The 17,911-nt window shown below is 39.2% G+C and overlaps 1 protein-coding gene across 5 annotated transcripts in view; it reads right to left on the reverse strand.

Moving 5' to 3' along the window:
- GRIA3 (glutamate ionotropic receptor AMPA type subunit 3) overlaps positions 1–17,911 on the reverse strand; it is a 154,070-nt gene that overhangs the window by 113,485 nt on the left and 22,674 nt on the right. For all 5 annotated transcript variants that reach the window (XR_008735233.1, XM_055727412.1, XM_055727411.1 and 2 more), the window contains exon 3: positions 5,369–5,608. Coding sequence is in view for 4 of the 5 variants with exons in the window: in XM_055727412.1 (XP_055583387.1) it covers positions 5,369–5,608 (240 nt within the window). In the remaining variant the exon portion in view is untranslated. The remainder of the gene's footprint in view (positions 1–5,368; positions 5,609–17,911) is intronic.

Raw genomic sequence — 17,911 nt, forward strand, 5'->3', positions numbered from 1 at the left:
TGTGTTGGATTACATTTTCACTGCTGTCTTCAGTCCAACAGAACCCGACATTCCAAAATCCCTAGGAATCTACCAGGTACTAAAGCAGAGTCTTTAAAGATTCCACAAAAATTAATCTTACCCTAGATGTTTTTTGCAAAAAATGTTATGTTCTACATATCAGTAATTTTCAGTGCAACTCTTCACCAAAAAAACACCTAAAAAACCACCCATCAATATAATTTTGTGGAAGATATAATGAGCCTGGTTCCACATACCACTTCTTTTATCAGCTCCAACCTCTCATTCTCCAGGGAAAGCAGTACAGAAGTGTCTTGTCCTTTGGTAGCAATAGATAACTAACCTCATTTTGTAAAAGCAGAACTAAACAGAAGAGTTATTCTTTGTCTTCAGCAGAAGCAGTGAATCAGACCTCACTGCCTTGTATTGAACCTAATTTAAGGCAATCCCGTACTTTACACATAATCATTGAGAAGCTTACAGTTGTACCTTTTTTTTTTTTTTGGCTCTTTACCTGACATTTCTTTATGCAACAGGGTACCAGAAAGTTTTATATTTAAAAGGAGTATGACAGATCACATTTTCTGAAGCTATATTTTCAGGCCTTCTGCATCCTTACCCATCCGTGATGTTCAGGTCAAATTTTTGTGTTTCTGTTGCAGTAAGGATTAAAGATGTGATTGCTTTTAAAGCAAATATTTCAAACTTTTCTTAGCCACTTAACCTGGGGCTTTAGACAAACACTTCCATGCCTCAGCCTTCAACTACCCAGTGTTAACCAATTACAAAAAAAACCCAAAAAACCAACAAATTAGCCAGCAATAACCCTATTTACTGAATTTTTTATTTATCTTAAGTACCACTAGATACCTATTGACAGACTAAATAAAGAACAACTGACAAAAGAATTTCAGATTTAGAGAGGTTACAAAGCCATGAAGACTGTGGTCTATCTGTAGGTGTGCCTAGCCTGAGCTCCCGTTGTGTGGGTAGGCCCTACGCAAACAAAGTCACTTCCCTGTCCTGTGACGACTCCTCTGATCTGAAGGAAGAACAAGAAGACCTGATGCACATCACAGAAACCACTTGGTGTGCTTTTGTTTAAATGATCTACGTGACAGAAATCACTGTCTTTGTGCACAGCAGGTATGACAAATCAAAGTAACTTAGGACAAAATGCCTGTGTTGTACCGACAGATGGGAAGCGAACAATCTGTACGAAACAATGTTTCTCAGGCAAAAATAAACAGAAACATCACTGAAGAAACACTATGGAAATTTAAATAAACAAAAGTTTTGGTATTACAATGTACCATGCCATTTTTGTAATTAAATGAGAAGTACTTCACACTTTCACGCAACATTAAGATGACTATGAAAACCACAAGCTTACCTCTCCACACATTCCCACTAGTGTTACTCCAGCCCACTGACTTCAGTGGAACAACATCTGATTTACAGTAAAGTAACGCAAGAAGAAAAATGGACCTGAAGACTGGAAATAAACCCGAGGTTTTTGACGAAACATAATCCTCAGCATGAGATGCAAAAGGTGACTTTCCTGACAAGTGCTACCCGGATTCTTAATAGCTTCTTGTATGTAACCCCATCTCATTTCTTCCTGGCATAATCTTAATTAGTCTTAGTTCTACTGCGAAGAAGCCTACTGAGGCAGTTAGCACCATATAATTAATCAGATATTTTGCACGCATCACAGCAACCAACAGTGTCAACTTACTGATGTGAGTTAATACAAACAGAAATGAACCCTGCCTTTCCTTTTCACATGAACTAAAAGCATGTGGCATCAAATGAACATGACTATTTCTTCTACACGCTGCTTAATGCCCTTTCTTCCCTTAGCAGCCATTTCCTAATGCATCATTACTCTGTGCAAAGTATAATTTATTTTTCTGCTCATACTAGGAGAAGAACATGCAATCTGATATTTCTTTTGAATTTCAGTTTCTTCACAGAAGAGTAAGTCCAGCAACTGAAATAAGCAATGATAAGACATAATTTTTGCTGCTGGAATTCATAAATCTCACATTTTATTTTTCTTTCTGTGTCTTTCAGCAGTTTAAGAAACTGAATTTTGCACCTGTACATAAATATAATTTGAGAGCACAATCTGCAACATTCAGTCATCTCATAGCAACAGAAAATAATGTACTTACAAGTATAAACATACGCAACATACACTCTAACTCACTGGATTAAAAGCTTCACCACCTATCTATGTAATTGTAGATCTTAACTTCTATTGTTTGAGATTTATCTTTTGTCTTCCTTGCAGGAGCCAAACATCACAGTATTATGCCTAATGTCACCAAGGCAGAAATTATACGATTATATGATTTGATGGCAAAGAAAAAAAAAAAAGCCACTGCTTAAGGAAAACAATTCTATAAAGCTGATGCTCCATTCTCCTAAGCTTAAACTGAAACAGTTCAATAAGCAGTATAATACCACAAGAAGGTTTATTCAGTTTTGCATGGCATCTGTAATATGCTGTGGTATTTATTAATAGTAAATGCAATGTTTAATACATGGCAGTGTTTTGCTTCAGCAGAACACTGTAAAACCACTTGCAAGAACAATTTAGTCCATAACTAATAGTCAACAACAAAGAGCAGCCTAATGTTTTGCAATTTCTCAGATTCTCAGAACAAACTAGTGAGATAATAATCTTCATAGAAAGACAGTATTTAAATGATAGTTTATTTCAGGAACTGACACTAAACTGCTTAACACCTTCTCTCTACAGTGTTTGTGCCCCAAAGCAGTTAAGTATCTAAGACAGAAATTATTAAAAACTGTGACGGCTCTAGTTTTTTCATTTCCAATGGTATCTCAGCACAGGAACATGTACAGCCTATGTATTACCTGACACAAGGAGTAATTCCCCATCAGCATCATTCAACCTCTTGAGCTGTTTTTCTGTATTTGGTTTGCTATAACAAGAAATTAGGCAGCCTACTGGAATCGCCAGATGTTTCAGGTGCTGTCACCCACGATTACTGCTCATCAAACAAAGGAATCTAGTGTCCATTTCTCAGTACTTAGTTGCCCTGTCTTTGCCTCCTACATGAATCTTATTTATTTTAATGCTGGAAGAATACAGTAACTATAACTATGATAAAACTGCTACAAAGTTTGTTTTAACCTTACTAAGCCAGCAGTAACTGGAGATAATTAGCTGTTCATTTTTGTTCCTGTTTTAGCAGATGGGAAATATTATCAAACAGCAGCAATGAGGATCTAAATATAGAAAGGACTGATAAAATATGGTAAGTTTATCCCAAACAACTCAAAGCCTAACATCAAGCTACCTATATGCACTGATACCTCTTCCAATGTAAAGACACAGATGTCTTATCTTCTAACCTTGAGCCACATTTTATGATCCTACAGTCACCTGCACTGTCATCTAATTCAGATTTCACACCCTGACACTTTGAATGACTGCCATAACATAATGGCTAGCACAACATATATGCGAGCCACAGCAGGTTCACAACATGATTTTGATTAGTAATTGTAAGATTGTGAGCAGGATATGAATGGGAAGTCAAGACAAGGGGCAGAAGGCAACAGAGGTAAAGTCAGATTCCTGGGGTTAATTTCACCAGCAAGAACTGTGTTTTAACCCGTGATTAAAATCTTAGCATTAACGAGGCAAAAGGAAGCCTAGACACAACCTGAACTGTTCCAAAGGGATTAGTCATCATCATAAGGTCATGATAAAGCCTGTGTCTACCTAAAGACTGTACATGCTGAGAACTGTAGAAAAATGCAAGCCTGAGTCTGCAAGGCTTCCCTCATGACTTCTGTTACTATCTCAGTCTGATAAGTCATATAATCTAGACAAGTTCTAGTGAAACCCAAGTGATTATTCCAGTCTGAAGTACCAAATTTCTTATTAGCATGATATCGGATGACTGATGTATCTCTTTCCAAAGCAAACTTTATTAGCCTTAATCATGATAAGTTTCATCAGTCCTGGACCGTATGACATTTTACATTATCACATGCTGTAAGCTTATCACGTTAAGTCACATCAAACCTTTCTTATTCAGACAAATGACATATTCACAGGAGCTTTTATTTAAAAGTGAATTAAACCAGAAATATGGATATTTCGGTAGTGGTTTTAAAAGATTTAAAAACCAATTGCATTCTTATCTTCTCCATACTTTCTTACTTGATCTCATAATTAGCATTTTTCAACACCAGAAATGTTTAACATCTCCAAATCAGTCAGAAAATTCTGAACTCTTGGCGTTCACCTAAAATCAGACTAAATATTACTTTCTTTCAACATATGGTATGTCCTTAGTTGGGTGATACTATTAATCTTCAGTGTGAAAAGCACAGCTACTGATCTTTATCAATATGCAGTAGCCCAGGGTATGAGAATTTTGTCATGGGAGCTGGGAATGGAATCTAAGCTTCTCTGGCTGTATCCAGACCCCTTTGATCCAAAGAACGTCTTGGAGATGTTAATCATAAAGCTGGTGAGAAGGCCAGTGGCACATCTGTCTGATGAAAAAAATGTTACCCGGATGAAATCTGTAATGACGCAAATTCTGTACACTCAGAGCAGGTGGCAACTGCTGCTCCACAAAAATATGCAATATTCCTCACAGGAAATGGTTTCTGATACCTAGGTATCTTTTTGAGAGGATTTGCTACCTTTAGTGCTTCTTAGTAGTTAACAATTGGCTTAAGCGTGAAAACATCGGTTTTAGTATGATTTCATTTAGTAAAACATACCTCTAGTCATTCTTGTCATGTATCTAAATTCATCTCTGGATATCCATGTGACATATCTAGAGCATCTCTTCTCCCATAGAGCCCTAAAGCATCTCATGCGTTATATTCTTAGATCATTATTGATGCCTAGACATCTCCAGACTGTATCTTAGCATGGATTGGTTTTTGTCCAGTGACAGGAGAAATGCGCATTTATGTAAAGTGGTGTGGGATTTGCAGTGTCACGCACAGTGGATGGTCTTGCTTAACAGCCTCCTTCATAGTGCCGACTTAACTTATTTTGCAAGGACTCAAAAACCCTGACAAGTGTTGAGTCTGCAGTTCCATGGAAACCAGGTATTCCAAATTGAATGCTTACACTGCTAACACTATCCTCCAGACAATCTCTTTACAAATGATCAGTAATGTGAATGCCTTCTTTTCAATTATCCATTCATTTTAGTTTCTTCAGAGTAAACTTGTTTTTTAGGACGATGAGAATGCGCTGCCTGCATCCAGAAGAAAACCGGGATGGGCTGCTGCACATACTGATTCTGGTAATGCTTATAGTAAGTTACCATACAGAAAAATCACTTTAAATGATAGTGCTTACCCCGTTCTGTGTCATAAAGGTACACAAACTTTTCCCACTTATAGTGAGTCAAGAGACTCAAGATGGCTCCTTTTAATGCTGGCCGCATCTGGATGACAAACTGCACATCTGCATCTGTTGGGAAGCTGGGTGTGACGAAGGATGTGTGAAGGGCTCCACAAAATGACGTCAGTGTGTTCATTGACATCTGGTCGTAGAATCCAAAGATGGCATAAACTCCTCTGGAAAACTGTGAACAAACTAACAAAGACAGACAGGGGTGTTAAAATCTGACATAGAATGAACAAAAACTTGCAAAGTATATTTGAAGTAAGCCTTCTAAGTAGTCCTGAAATTGATCAGTATGATGCAGTAGATGGAATGAATGAATGAGATAATATATACTGATTTCAGTGTACCAACTATGTCACAACTGGCCTGAGCACATTTTTGGTTCCGATGTGTCCTACTATGTTGTTATAATCCCCTAATCTCTCTGTATTCTTTAAAACCAAACATGGGATTATATTGATTGTCTGTAAAATACCTTCCCTCCCTTGAGCAGCACCTTGAGAGCTCTGTAACAAATGTCAGGTCTGCCTAAAAGTCAAAACATTAAGATGCTGTTTTCCCTGGTATCTCACCTTGCTTCAAATCTGATTCAAAGAAACCGGGACGATTTATTCCTTTTAGTCCACCACTCTGAAATCTCTGTATGAAATCTGGGTGTGGCCTTTTTCAGTGAGAAATTATGGTGATTTAACTGAGTGTTAAAATCTTTCAGAAGCAATTTCGAAAGCTATGGCTGATTAATGACAACACAAATGAGCAACACATTGTTGCTCCATGGGATGAACGTTGATACCCCTTAACCTGGAGGCTATCAGTCATTAACCATTCTGGTTTTCTGAGGAACACATCTAGTACCAGAAAAAAATCAAAATGCAGTCAAAGGTGTTTTGTTTTACCTGTACTTACCTAGGGAAACACTTTATTTCCCATACAAAATGACCATTTTGGACAAAAATGAAAGTATTTCAATTTATAAACATGGTCAACTTCATGGAAGTTGCAGGGGAAATAGTTTCTTTGTTGTTCAACTCTGAGCAAACTGGCTGTAGCCCTATGTTCCTTCCATGGAGGGAGACTGCACCAGAGACTGATATGTGAGATGCTGGGGCTTTAGTCCACAAAAAAGATTGTACAACTGAAATATACTGCAGCCTAGCAGCACTTCTAAATAAAAAAATTTCTGGACTGAGATGAGCAACTCCCATTTGTAATTAAAATAAGTTTCCCAGAAAAGTGTTCATTCAACATTAACAATTTTGCTTGTCAAGAATGGGATTTAACAACAATTTTCAACGAGCCCCATTAACAATTTCTGCCAAAACATTGCATATTTAACTTTGCAAAAAGCATGGGGAAGTAATTACCGGTAAAGACGACATGACTTCTACACAGAAATATACAGCATCGTTACTTCTGAAAGTACTATCATGAAACATTTCCTACCATAAATGCTAACATTCAGAATCACTAAAGCCTGTTAAAGTAATTTTGAAAGGGATTCTCTACAATATCAGCTCATTGACACAGCATCATGGATAATTCCTCAAAGAGCTAGTCAGGTGTGGAAAATTTGATTTTCTTCCTGGAGATCCAGATGCAAAAATAGAAATGTTATTACGGAATTTCCTTTAAGTGCTTAAGCCACTGTAACAGGACAGGCCAGATGTGGATACCAGCAGGAAATAACAGCTGGTGTAGACAGAAAAAGAGACGTACATGAGGCACAGAAAGAGAGTAAGTAGTGATTTCTGAAAGAAAAGTTTGCAGAAGTTCTCAACCACAGTAAAGCGAAGTTATAAAAGCAGTTATAATACAGCAAGAATTTATTCCCAGAGGCTTGACTGAGGAATTAAATACACTGTTTCAAAAGGCATTTTGTTAAACTATATACCAGCAGGATATAAAGTTGAAAAGCTACCATAAAAATAATCTGCTGAAGTAACAAATAAAAGGCATTAACTTACAGGTGAAAAAAAAAAGAAAAAAATAAAGACAACATTAGAAAGCCTGGCAGTCTCCACTTCATTTCAATGGCATGTAAGCCCTCTAATTCCATGGGAATAATAACTGAAGTGGGGCTAGCAGAGCTGGGTGTCCTCACATACACCGAGTCAGTACCTCACAGATCAGCCTTCTTTTACATATTTATTAATGGCCTAGTTTACTAGATTTTTATGTAAATTCTGTACTGTGGAGAAAGCAGTGAAGAGCAAGTATTCCAGGAAACATCCCTTCCTGCAATGCAAATGAAACATATTCTCAAATGTCTCCTGACCCCCAAACCCCAGAGCATTTCAAAAGATCCTGGGTTCACATGTTATTCCTTATCAGGTGTAAGGCTCAGGAATACATTTGAACTGTGACTACACTGAAATCTCTCAGATTTACAGGGACAAAGTATCTGAAATGACAAGTCACAAAGGGGCTCAGAAAGCCTACCACCCTATCTAAGTGTAGGGCTATAATGAAGAATACAGATTAGCTCTTATTAGGACTGCTAGTTCTGCATCCCACAGAGCCAGCAGCAAGAACAGTTCAGTGCTAGAGGTAACCAACAGCAACTGGCTCCAGTATGGACCAGTTCCCCTGCACTGTGCTGGGGACCAGCAGAGAATTGGTGCAGTTTGTGCTCGTTCTTGCTCTTAACAGATATGGCACCTAGGCTCTGTGGTCAACAGTTTGAAAATGGTTCAGGGTATTTGTCCTTTGGACAAAATTCTATCTTGCATGGCTGTTTTAAAAACACTGAATTAAGGTGTATCTGTTTTCATAGCAGATTATGCTCATTTATGCAAAGAGCCCACTCTCAATTTGTAAGTAACCTGAGAAAAAAAAAGACATCAGAGTGTGTGAACAACCCAACCGTAAGCAGGACATTCTCTAAACAACACCTAACAGCCAAGACATTTCTGCTGCTTCATGGAACATCCCAGCACAGATGAGAGCTTCTGATATGGCCTTTCAGATCTCTGCAGCTTTTCTTCCTAAAAAATCTGGAGGATCACCAACAATATCTTCTAACAAGTGCACCTCCATGCCCAGTCTTAATTCCCCTGATTCAGATTTGTATTCACTACAGATCTTTAACACTTTTACAGACTATCTGCCTTCTATTAGTTTTGAAAAAACTTCATCTCTTAAAAGCTCCTCTGCTTGTTTCTTATAGCTTATTCTTCCTGACTGTCTATTCTGCATGCACTGTAGGGTGCCCATTCAATTTTATTGGCCCATTTAAAAGGCAAATAAACCTTTGTTTTTATAAGGAGAAGCTAAAAGGCCAATTATCTTGGTCCTCAAAGTTCATTTGCATTTTTGAACTCGGGATTTTGTTACAATTTTGTAGCATTAGGTCTTTTGTTTAGTTTGTGATGTAATCTACATGATCAGATGAACCTCCTGAACATCCATGAACGCACAGTCACATTGTTACTTGTTTTCAAAAAAACAAATATGTAATTGCAATAATTTTAATTACATTATTATTCTAACATCACTGAGCCACAAGCAAAATTGAAAAAAGGCTAACTAAACCTTAGCTTTAAGCTCTTTTTACAAACTACTTTCTACTGACAATCAGAACAATCCTCATATTTGAGTAAGAATTTTGGTATTTTTCTGTAATTAATCACAGTTGATTTATGTTTGTTTTTGCCTATTTGAAAAATGCAGATGGTCAAACACATACTTTGGCTGTTAAAGAAGTGATTTGGACAAGTCCTGATGCAACTTTATTCCTCCAAATAATGATAAAAAAAAAATGCAATTTCTTTTTATTGAGCTATGCCTTTGTGGAACTGCCCTGAATTATAGTTTATTAATACTGTGGATGCACATCTGTTTCCAAAGACGATACCTAACCATGTAGCTTTATAACCTCATCTGAAAAAGTTGCAACCTCCACAAACAAGGGACAGAGGTCCTGAGCAGGAGTTACCCAACGGGGGGTCATAATAAGTGTTACTTTGGCATTACGTGCAAGGTGAGTATTTACTAACCGAGACTTAACTCTGGGCTTGTTCTCAGAGTAAGTTAGCTGCCACGTGCCATCATCTTCAGGAGAGGAAGGGATGGTATGACAAGAGCCTGCAAATTCTCAGGCATGTCAGAAAGAAGATCAGGAGCTTCCAGGTCATGACAGATTGGCATTTACTGCCAAGGAAGGAAAAAGCTCAGAGCCAAAGTTATCACAGAGGTAAGCTGAATTTGCTTTTTTTTTAAGCAACCAAAAAACCCAACCCAAATAAATAAACATCTCTTTTCTGTACTGAACGGCAGCTGAGGCATCCTAAATGTGCATGTAACTCAGTGAACCCAGCCTTCCGTTAGCAGCTCCATCCTCCCTCCAGTCAAATCAGGCCCACCACAGAAACTTGCTAAGATTAACCACATGTGCTTTTTTTATTTTCACTCAGACCCAAGGAAGGCTGCAGGCCAGAATCTCAAAAGACATCCCATTTCACACATGTTATTAGATGTTTTGTGTCTTTTTAAAATTTATTTTTTGCTTTCTAGTGGTATTTAGTTCTTTTGCCTTTTACTGACTGTGAGTATTCCTGACACAGCAAGGTTGAATAGGTTCTGACATTTCTAGTGTCTACCACCTGGAAGCTAAAGTCAAAGCTTCTCTGACACCTTTATTATTTCTTCTTTTTTTACTTCCCATTCTTACTATAAACAACCGAAGCGTTACTAGGAACATATTACAAGTATATTTGGATTTTGCTTCTTTAAAGAAAAGATATATAAACCCAACAAAATAAATATGCTAATGGGTGGATTTTAATACACCGTTTCCACTAGATGATAACATTAAACACTGACCCGTAGAAGTCGGCAGGATCCTGTCTGCGTGGCACACAGCACACTTGTGCCAGGGTGTACCAGCCTGGTAGTTTTGGAGTCAGGAGTTGGAGGTTATGGTATCTCAGACACTATTCCTTCTTCATGACAAGTAATTTCCCTTTTGTTCATATCAATTTCTTGTAAAGTAGGTCTGACAAAATCAACCTCTGTCCAAGGGGCACTGCAGGGCCTGCCTCACCGATACATACAGCTCTTTGGGATGAAAGGCACTGGAGGAGCGTGATCACAACGGACATCATCGCGTGTTGCCCACACCAGTTCCTCAGTTTTGTGTTCTGTGTTTCCCTCAGCTGTGAAATAATTTTATTCCCTCTGCTTTCTTCTGCCAATTGTCTTGGATTCCAGACAATTCTCACTGCCAGCCTCTGCTAACAGGCTAATGGGACTACTTCATAATGGAATAATATGCAGCGTATCTCAGAGCACTTGCTATTTTCTACCTAAAGCCCCATACCATGACTTCCTTGCTGTAATAATGCAAGGGTTATCATTAATGTCACTTCCTACAGTAAGCATACAGGCTCTTAGAGAGACCAACAATGTCTCTACTGCATTCCTTCCTTTTCGTTCTAATACACATTCTCTCTGCCTTCAGCCCTAAGGAGATCAGCACAGCAGTGCCCCTGAATGCAGAGTGAGCTACTTTTGGAGGCCTCCAGGCAATCAGACTTAAGAGCTTCCTTTAAAGAAAAACTCATCATACTAAAAATTAAAAATTAAGTGAACTGCATTTACCTATAGCCAAGAAAACTAGCTTTTAAATTTTAAATTGTTAGAACACTGAATTCTGTCAAGAAGAAAATATTCCACTGCGTTGTTTAAAATTCAGCTGAGAAAAGAAGCATTTCTGAAAACATCAACTTCTGAAATAGTTAATAATGAATACTCTTGGGGGTGGGAGGAAACCAAAGAAGTTACAACTTGGAATTGGATAAAAACCTCCCGAGATAATGACTAACATCACTTCCCATCCTACCTAAAAAAGAATGTGCCCTTACAAACATAAAAAAGTCCCTGCAAAACAAACAAAAGAAGAAAAAAAACCACCCAAAAAACCATCCAACCCAAAACACCACAGTAGAGCACAAAACAAAATTATTATTTACTCTTGTTACTTCACTTATGGCAAGTTTTCTCAGTGATGTAACTGCAGTGTCCTTTTATCTAGTTCTTTTTATAAAGAGCTACTCAGCTTGCTTCATTCTATCTAGTGCCTTCTTCAAACATACACGCTTCCTTCAGCTTGCATTTCTTTTTAAAAGAGCCAATAAAATAAAAACAGTACATTCAGGCACTGGGGGGGGGGGGGGTATGATTAAACTGCAAATGAAAGGCATAAGGATTAATCCACTCAGATTTTACAAACCATTTATTGGAAAGCAATCCAAAACAAACGTCCAGATCCAAGCATCCCCAAACACTCTGTGGGCAAGATCTCATTCAAGGTGACTTTTGTCACCCTATCACAACTCCAACTCCATTACACATTATTAAATGAGTCTTTATTTCTTATCTGGTTTTCAGCATGACTTTGGAACCCAACTGGATCACAATCACGGCTCCTGGGTGCTGTACAATACTTTACCACAACCTTGGCTTCCTTCAGTATGCCCAATTATTTATGACATACATGACTCATCTCATTAAACTTTACACGTTTTGGCCTTTCTATATACTACTACAGTCAAATAAAACCCTAACAATGTACATGAATTTGCTGCATGCAAGATCTTCTCTTCACACTGAAACATTGTGTGATTTTTATGACCGTATGAAAAATACCAGCTTGCAACAATAAAAACAGGCCACTTAGGCTGTAACAGTGCTAGCAGGAACACCAGCACCACCAAGTCTCATGCACACCATGATGCTAGTAGGTGCCTGTCGAGACCTGCAATGACTGCTCATGAGAAAGAAGTGTATATATGATGCCAGAACCTTTTAGACAGGCTGACAAAAGGCACAGTTGCAGGAAGCACTCAGAGAAAGGTAGCTGGAGTTCTTTCAGGTCTGACGTACTGTGTCCATTGGCGTAACTTTACTGAGATAAAGGTAAACCAGGACCAAAACCTCTCTTCCCCCAAACTGCCAATTTGACGTATATACAAATAAAAGCTTTGGTATTTACAAAACCTAGCCAACTTATTTAAAGCATCAGCAACAAGGACATCCTTGGTCACCTCTCCTGCTTTTGTCTGGGATAGAGTTATTTTTTAATTCTCAGTAGCTAGTACAACGCTGTGTTTTGCATTTAGTATGAGAATAGTAACACACTGCACACTGATGGTTTAAGTCATGGCTAGGTAATGTTTATATTAAGTCAAGGAGTTTCCAGTTTCTTAGGCCCTGCCAGCGAGAAACCAGGAGGGGCACAAGAAGCCGGGAGGGGACACAGCCAGGACAGCTGACCCCAGCTGGCCAAAGGGATATCCCATACCATAGAATGTCACGCTCAGTATATAAACTGGGGGGAGCTGGCTGGGGCTGGCCGATCGCTGCTGGGGGACTGGCTGGGCATCAGCCAGTGGGTGGTGACCAGTTGTATTGTGCACCACTTGTTTTTTCCCTTCCCTTTGAAATTTATTCCTCTCTCCTTTTTCATTTATGATATTTTATTTTATTTCAATTATTCAATTGTTCTTATCTTAACCCTCCAGTTTTACCTTTTTCCCGATTCTTCTCTCCACCCCCAGGCCAGGAGTGAGCAAGTGGCCATATAGTACTTGGTTGCCAGCTGGGGCTAAACCAGGACAACACCAAACCAAGAAAGACAAAGGCAGGCTGAATGTGTCCTTGATTTTCCCAAGAAAGCTGTACTTATCTTTCTGAAAGGTGTTCATCTAGTCAGAGAATGTACTGCAGGTTGTCTTAGTGGCTTGGAACAGGCTATGCTACTTGTGCGGCTTACCTACTTGCTTACTACTTAGTTCCCAAGCTGCTTCCAAACCCAAGATAATGGAGAGTCTGAGCTACCCCTGTTTTCAGGTTACTGGCAGCAATTCTAAAAAAAATAATAAATTAATATAGTTTTGTAGAACTTTGATGAAACTCAAGCAATAAACAAGCACCTTGTCCTGCAAACCCACCAAATTAAAATGCATATTTCACTTTTCATTTAAAAAAATAATAAAACCACTTGCTATTCAGAATCTCTGTATTTACAGATTTATAACACATTTCTGATGGTGGAAGAAACCCAGGAATCCCCAAGTCCACCAAGTTCCCAGGAGAAGTGTCAGCCTCTTATCATTAGGTCCAAATTACAAAGATATTTATATATGGATCACTATTACATACTGATTTTTTAAAACACCATGGATTTGGAGTTCTATGAGAACGTTCCTTGTGAAAGACTATGAATCAGATTATCATGACTCAATTTGAAGTATAATCTATTGCAGTTTGAGGGAATCAAAAGAGGGGTTTAAAGCTTAAATCGGATTAAAGGTGAGAGAAGATATATATGTGCCATACAAATCAACTATTTTTTTGGAGGATGATTTAAAAAAAATATGCTAGGTGTTTGAGGACTATACTGAAGTTTGTGTTGATCAGAACAGTATATTATCTTGCGTGTGTCTTTACAAGATGGAGTTCAAACTCTCATATCAAGCACGACAAATTTTCTATTTTTAAAGCCAACCAGGCAATCCACAATCTTACACTGCTAACAGCCCTCTTTCCACCCTGAGCCCACCACCCCCACAAGCCGCTGACACAGAAGATTTCCTTTTGGTTTTAAAGGGAAGACATCAATACATACCCATACAGTTTAAAACAAAAAGCTCTTAGAAAAAAGACTTTGTAACAAATGTTGCAGAACTCAGATTTAAATGCTGTGGATTCGTGTTATTTGGGAGCTCTTGCACTTACTGTCTATGCTGGTCCTCACACCAAAGGAGATACTTTGAGGAGGAGCAGCAAGAGGCTTCTCTCCGTAGACAGTTAAACTCACTGCTGGAGAGAAATGGAAAGGCATCAGTATCTGCCTTTTGTGCTTTGATGAAGAGATGTTTCTGCCCAGTTTCTCCTGGAAAAAATCAATGCCTTGCCAACAGCAGTATGTGCAAAGCCAGCACTCTGCTTCTGATGGGAAGCTCCATGATCCTGGATATTTAAGAGTTCAGGCACTGGCCTCAAGTTCAGTGAGTGTGGATGCACAGCTATTCACTGAGCTTTTGCCCTTTGAGAAAAGGCTTAGTCCATCCTATACACATAACCACACACCCCTTTCTCCCTGAAGCATGGAAGATGAGCTAACACCTGTGTGAGAAAGCCAGAGGACGTGGCAAAGTTTTCCCCAGGAGAATCTAAATGTTCATAGCAAACAACGATCATTTGTGTTCACATCCCAGACTTCAACTCCCATTTCATGACTAATCCCTGCAGAAACATGGATAGCATGCGTGTAACACAAATATGTAACACACTTGAGTTAAATAACTTGTTTTCATCTGCTGCACCATTTGAAATGCTTTTCATTTTAATCTAGTATGATATGCCAGCACGCTGTGATCGCTTTGGATTGTAACTGTCTCATTTTCTGCAGCAATTTTTCCAAAAACATTGGTCAGAGGAGAAATACGAAAAGCCCTATTCTTTCAAAAGTTACTCAGATTTAAAACACAAGGAAATTTAGCAACCATTTACTTACAGGCAGCCCATATACTCTACTAATACGCATATTCTAATAAACACATAGTAACATTTAATAGTTTAACATAAAAGCATGAATGTTTCTATAATTTTATTCAAAGTAATAAGAGTTCCACAACCCATTAGGCACTCTGCCCTGGAACAAAAAGACATGTTTAAAAAAGTGTTTTTAATATGAATTTGACAAGATGTGGTAGACTGGGGAGTATTCAAGTAGCTATTGTTACCGTCTTCTGAAACAATCTCTCTCACGTACTTCCTCAATACTTTAAACATCAGGCTAAGAGAAAAGCAAGCACTTTGTGGCATGAGGAAAAAAATGAATGTCACCCCCATCAGAGAACAGCAGCATTTCACAGCTGAGGACATTAGGCAGAACGTAGGGCTGAACCAAAGCACAGCAGCTAAAGGCAATGCTGTGCCTCAGAGCTGCGAATCAGCAGCAGCTATCTCCAGCGCTCCGACGGGATTTCTCATTTCATTGGAACATCCAAGTATGGAGGAAGTAAAAAGGCAGAGGCATATTATTAAAAGTATGCTTGTTCAGCAGATCCTTCCCTAAGTGATTTCAGAAGTTGACTTCATTCTGGGCCACTGTGGTGAAAGGCAATAAATCAAAACAAGGCTCTGGCAGCGTGATGAAAGATGAGCCGAGTCTGCTGGGGTGGTGCCATTTATAGGCCTGCAGGGATATATTACAGAGGATGAAATAGAAGAGGCAAAATAGCAAACACACCTGGAATCACTGAACTGGGTAAAATTCACCATGAGGCAAAGACCAGGATTAAGGTTGTCCAAGGAGAAAGGGGATGTAATCGCCAAAACGGCAGCTGTGCAAGCAGCCTCCGGCTCTGGAGGGCTTCCAGTTGGCTCCATGTATGCAGAGCATGGTGGTGGCTGACAGACAGCCCAGTTTACCCAAAGCAACAGTCCCTAACACTTTCCTGGAGGTTCTGCAATCGTGTTCCAGCAAGCGCTGTCACTGCAAGTAAATCTCAGACCAGTAGAGTGGATTTCACATTTCCATACCTCCTCCCCCTGTTTACTCAAGGTTCACGGGGCTCTGCAATTCTCACCCACTCCTCGTGTCCCACTGCTGCCAGCTTATCAGTCTGAGATACTTCAGATCAGTTAGCGCAGAGACGGAAACAGAACAGCTACGAAAACTTGTCTTCAGCAGCCAGGGAAAATCATTTGAAGATGCTCCCTAGAGGTCCAATAAAGTACCCACCAACATCATTGGAGAAGCTCCCATGGACTTCAGTGGGAGCGGGACTAGAACTGAGAGGCCTATTCAACACATTGCAAGAGCAAACTACAGAATTGCAGAATCAAACCCCCAACTTCCCTTTCAAAAGCAAAAGCATGCCCCCATCTAGTTTTATTCTTGGTATCATTTCTGTCTGCCTTACAGTCCAAAGAGTTCTTCCTGCCACCAGCCGCTTGGACCATCACGATCCCATCTGACAGTAATTCACAGACCAGTACCCTCAGCTAAGGCAGTGCCTCATTTACAGGGAACAACAAGAATATTATTCTGTATAAATTATGCATAATCACTATTTATCAAGCTGGGTTAATTGGCACATAACAAAAGATTTGTCTGGTGCACAGCTGAATAATGTGGAAGCCAAAATTGATGGAAATGGTACAGCAAAAGCCTGACTGTGAAAGAAAAGTCAGATCACTACATGTTCATTCTTAACTGACTGCTACCCTTTCAGGGGAAGAGGGGGCAGCCAAGTGAGACAGGCCTCGTTTGAAATTATTTGTTAATCTTGCAGGGTTTGGACAGATTGTTGTAGCTTTAAATACTGGTTCAAAGTCTGCTCTTGGCCAGCTCTATAGCGGAATGTTAACCCATCGCTGCTCTGTGCTCCACGAGACCCTGCTATGTTCATAAGCATCTCGTTAATCATCAGCAACAGCATAAGACTGTGGCCTGCAGAGGTACACGTGATGGTGACAGACAAGTGGGACTCCTCCCACATCTCCTCTTGATAGAGAATAGCTAAATGCCTCATACCAAAGTCAGACTAACAGCTCTTTAGGTTCTGTTCAAAAGGTCCTAGAAGTCCTCACCAGAAACCCAGTGTGCCGTGAGACAGTGACAGTGTGGGGCAGCACTTGAATTTCTTTAGAACCACGCACATCTGAAGAACCACAGCTTGGTCAACCTTATTCTACGTGCACAGAATTGCTTCACGGACACCAGCAAGGTTTTACCAAATGTCCTAGATCCCAAAGCTGCATGCACAAATTTCAGCACATGCTTAGGAGTTCTGATGAACAACACAGACTGAATGAAGTTTTATGTGCAAAAGCATCTTCATTGTCCCTTTTTTTTTTTTTTTAATCTTTACTGCAAACAACATCTGAAGTCGTTGGCAGTTCTTTTGGTTGAAAAAGTGGAATCTGATAGGTGAGACTGCATGTGTTGTGTATCAAATACTCACAAAGGTTAGTATCACTGATGTAACGAAGTTTTGTTGTTTCCTATGTACAATTAACCGCTCTGCTCACTGCAAACTTCTTGATATTTCCACACTACGAGTTTCTGGTACATGATTGGACATAATAATTTTGTGCTGTATGCCAAACACTGGCCTGTTTTTATGTAATGTTTCTTTGCATGTAAAAAAATTTACATATTTAGGTGACTGTTGCTATTTAAATAAATACTTTTTCAATCTACTCTTTAATCATCTATATCAGGCCTACTTTCCAACTCATTCCTTAGCCTCTTGGTTCACAGAGGTGTTCCATCCTCAGAGATTCATTAACATCCTTAATCCAAATCTCTCTGTAATAGCAGCATTTATTAGAAGTACCTAAAAAATGATCCTCTCTGGCTTTTCACACAATCACTAAATCTGCTAACCCCTTGCTTGGAACACACCAACAAATTCCAAGCATCCTGCAAAGACACTGTGTAAACTTAGGAGGGAGAAGAAACTGGGGCAGGGGGAAGTC

The sequence above is a fragment of the Falco cherrug genome, chromosome 15 (genome assembly GCF_023634085.1).
Source record: "Falco cherrug isolate bFalChe1 chromosome 15, bFalChe1.pri, whole genome shotgun sequence".
In the NCBI taxonomy this organism is placed as follows: domain Eukaryota; kingdom Metazoa; phylum Chordata; class Aves; order Falconiformes; family Falconidae; genus Falco; species Falco cherrug.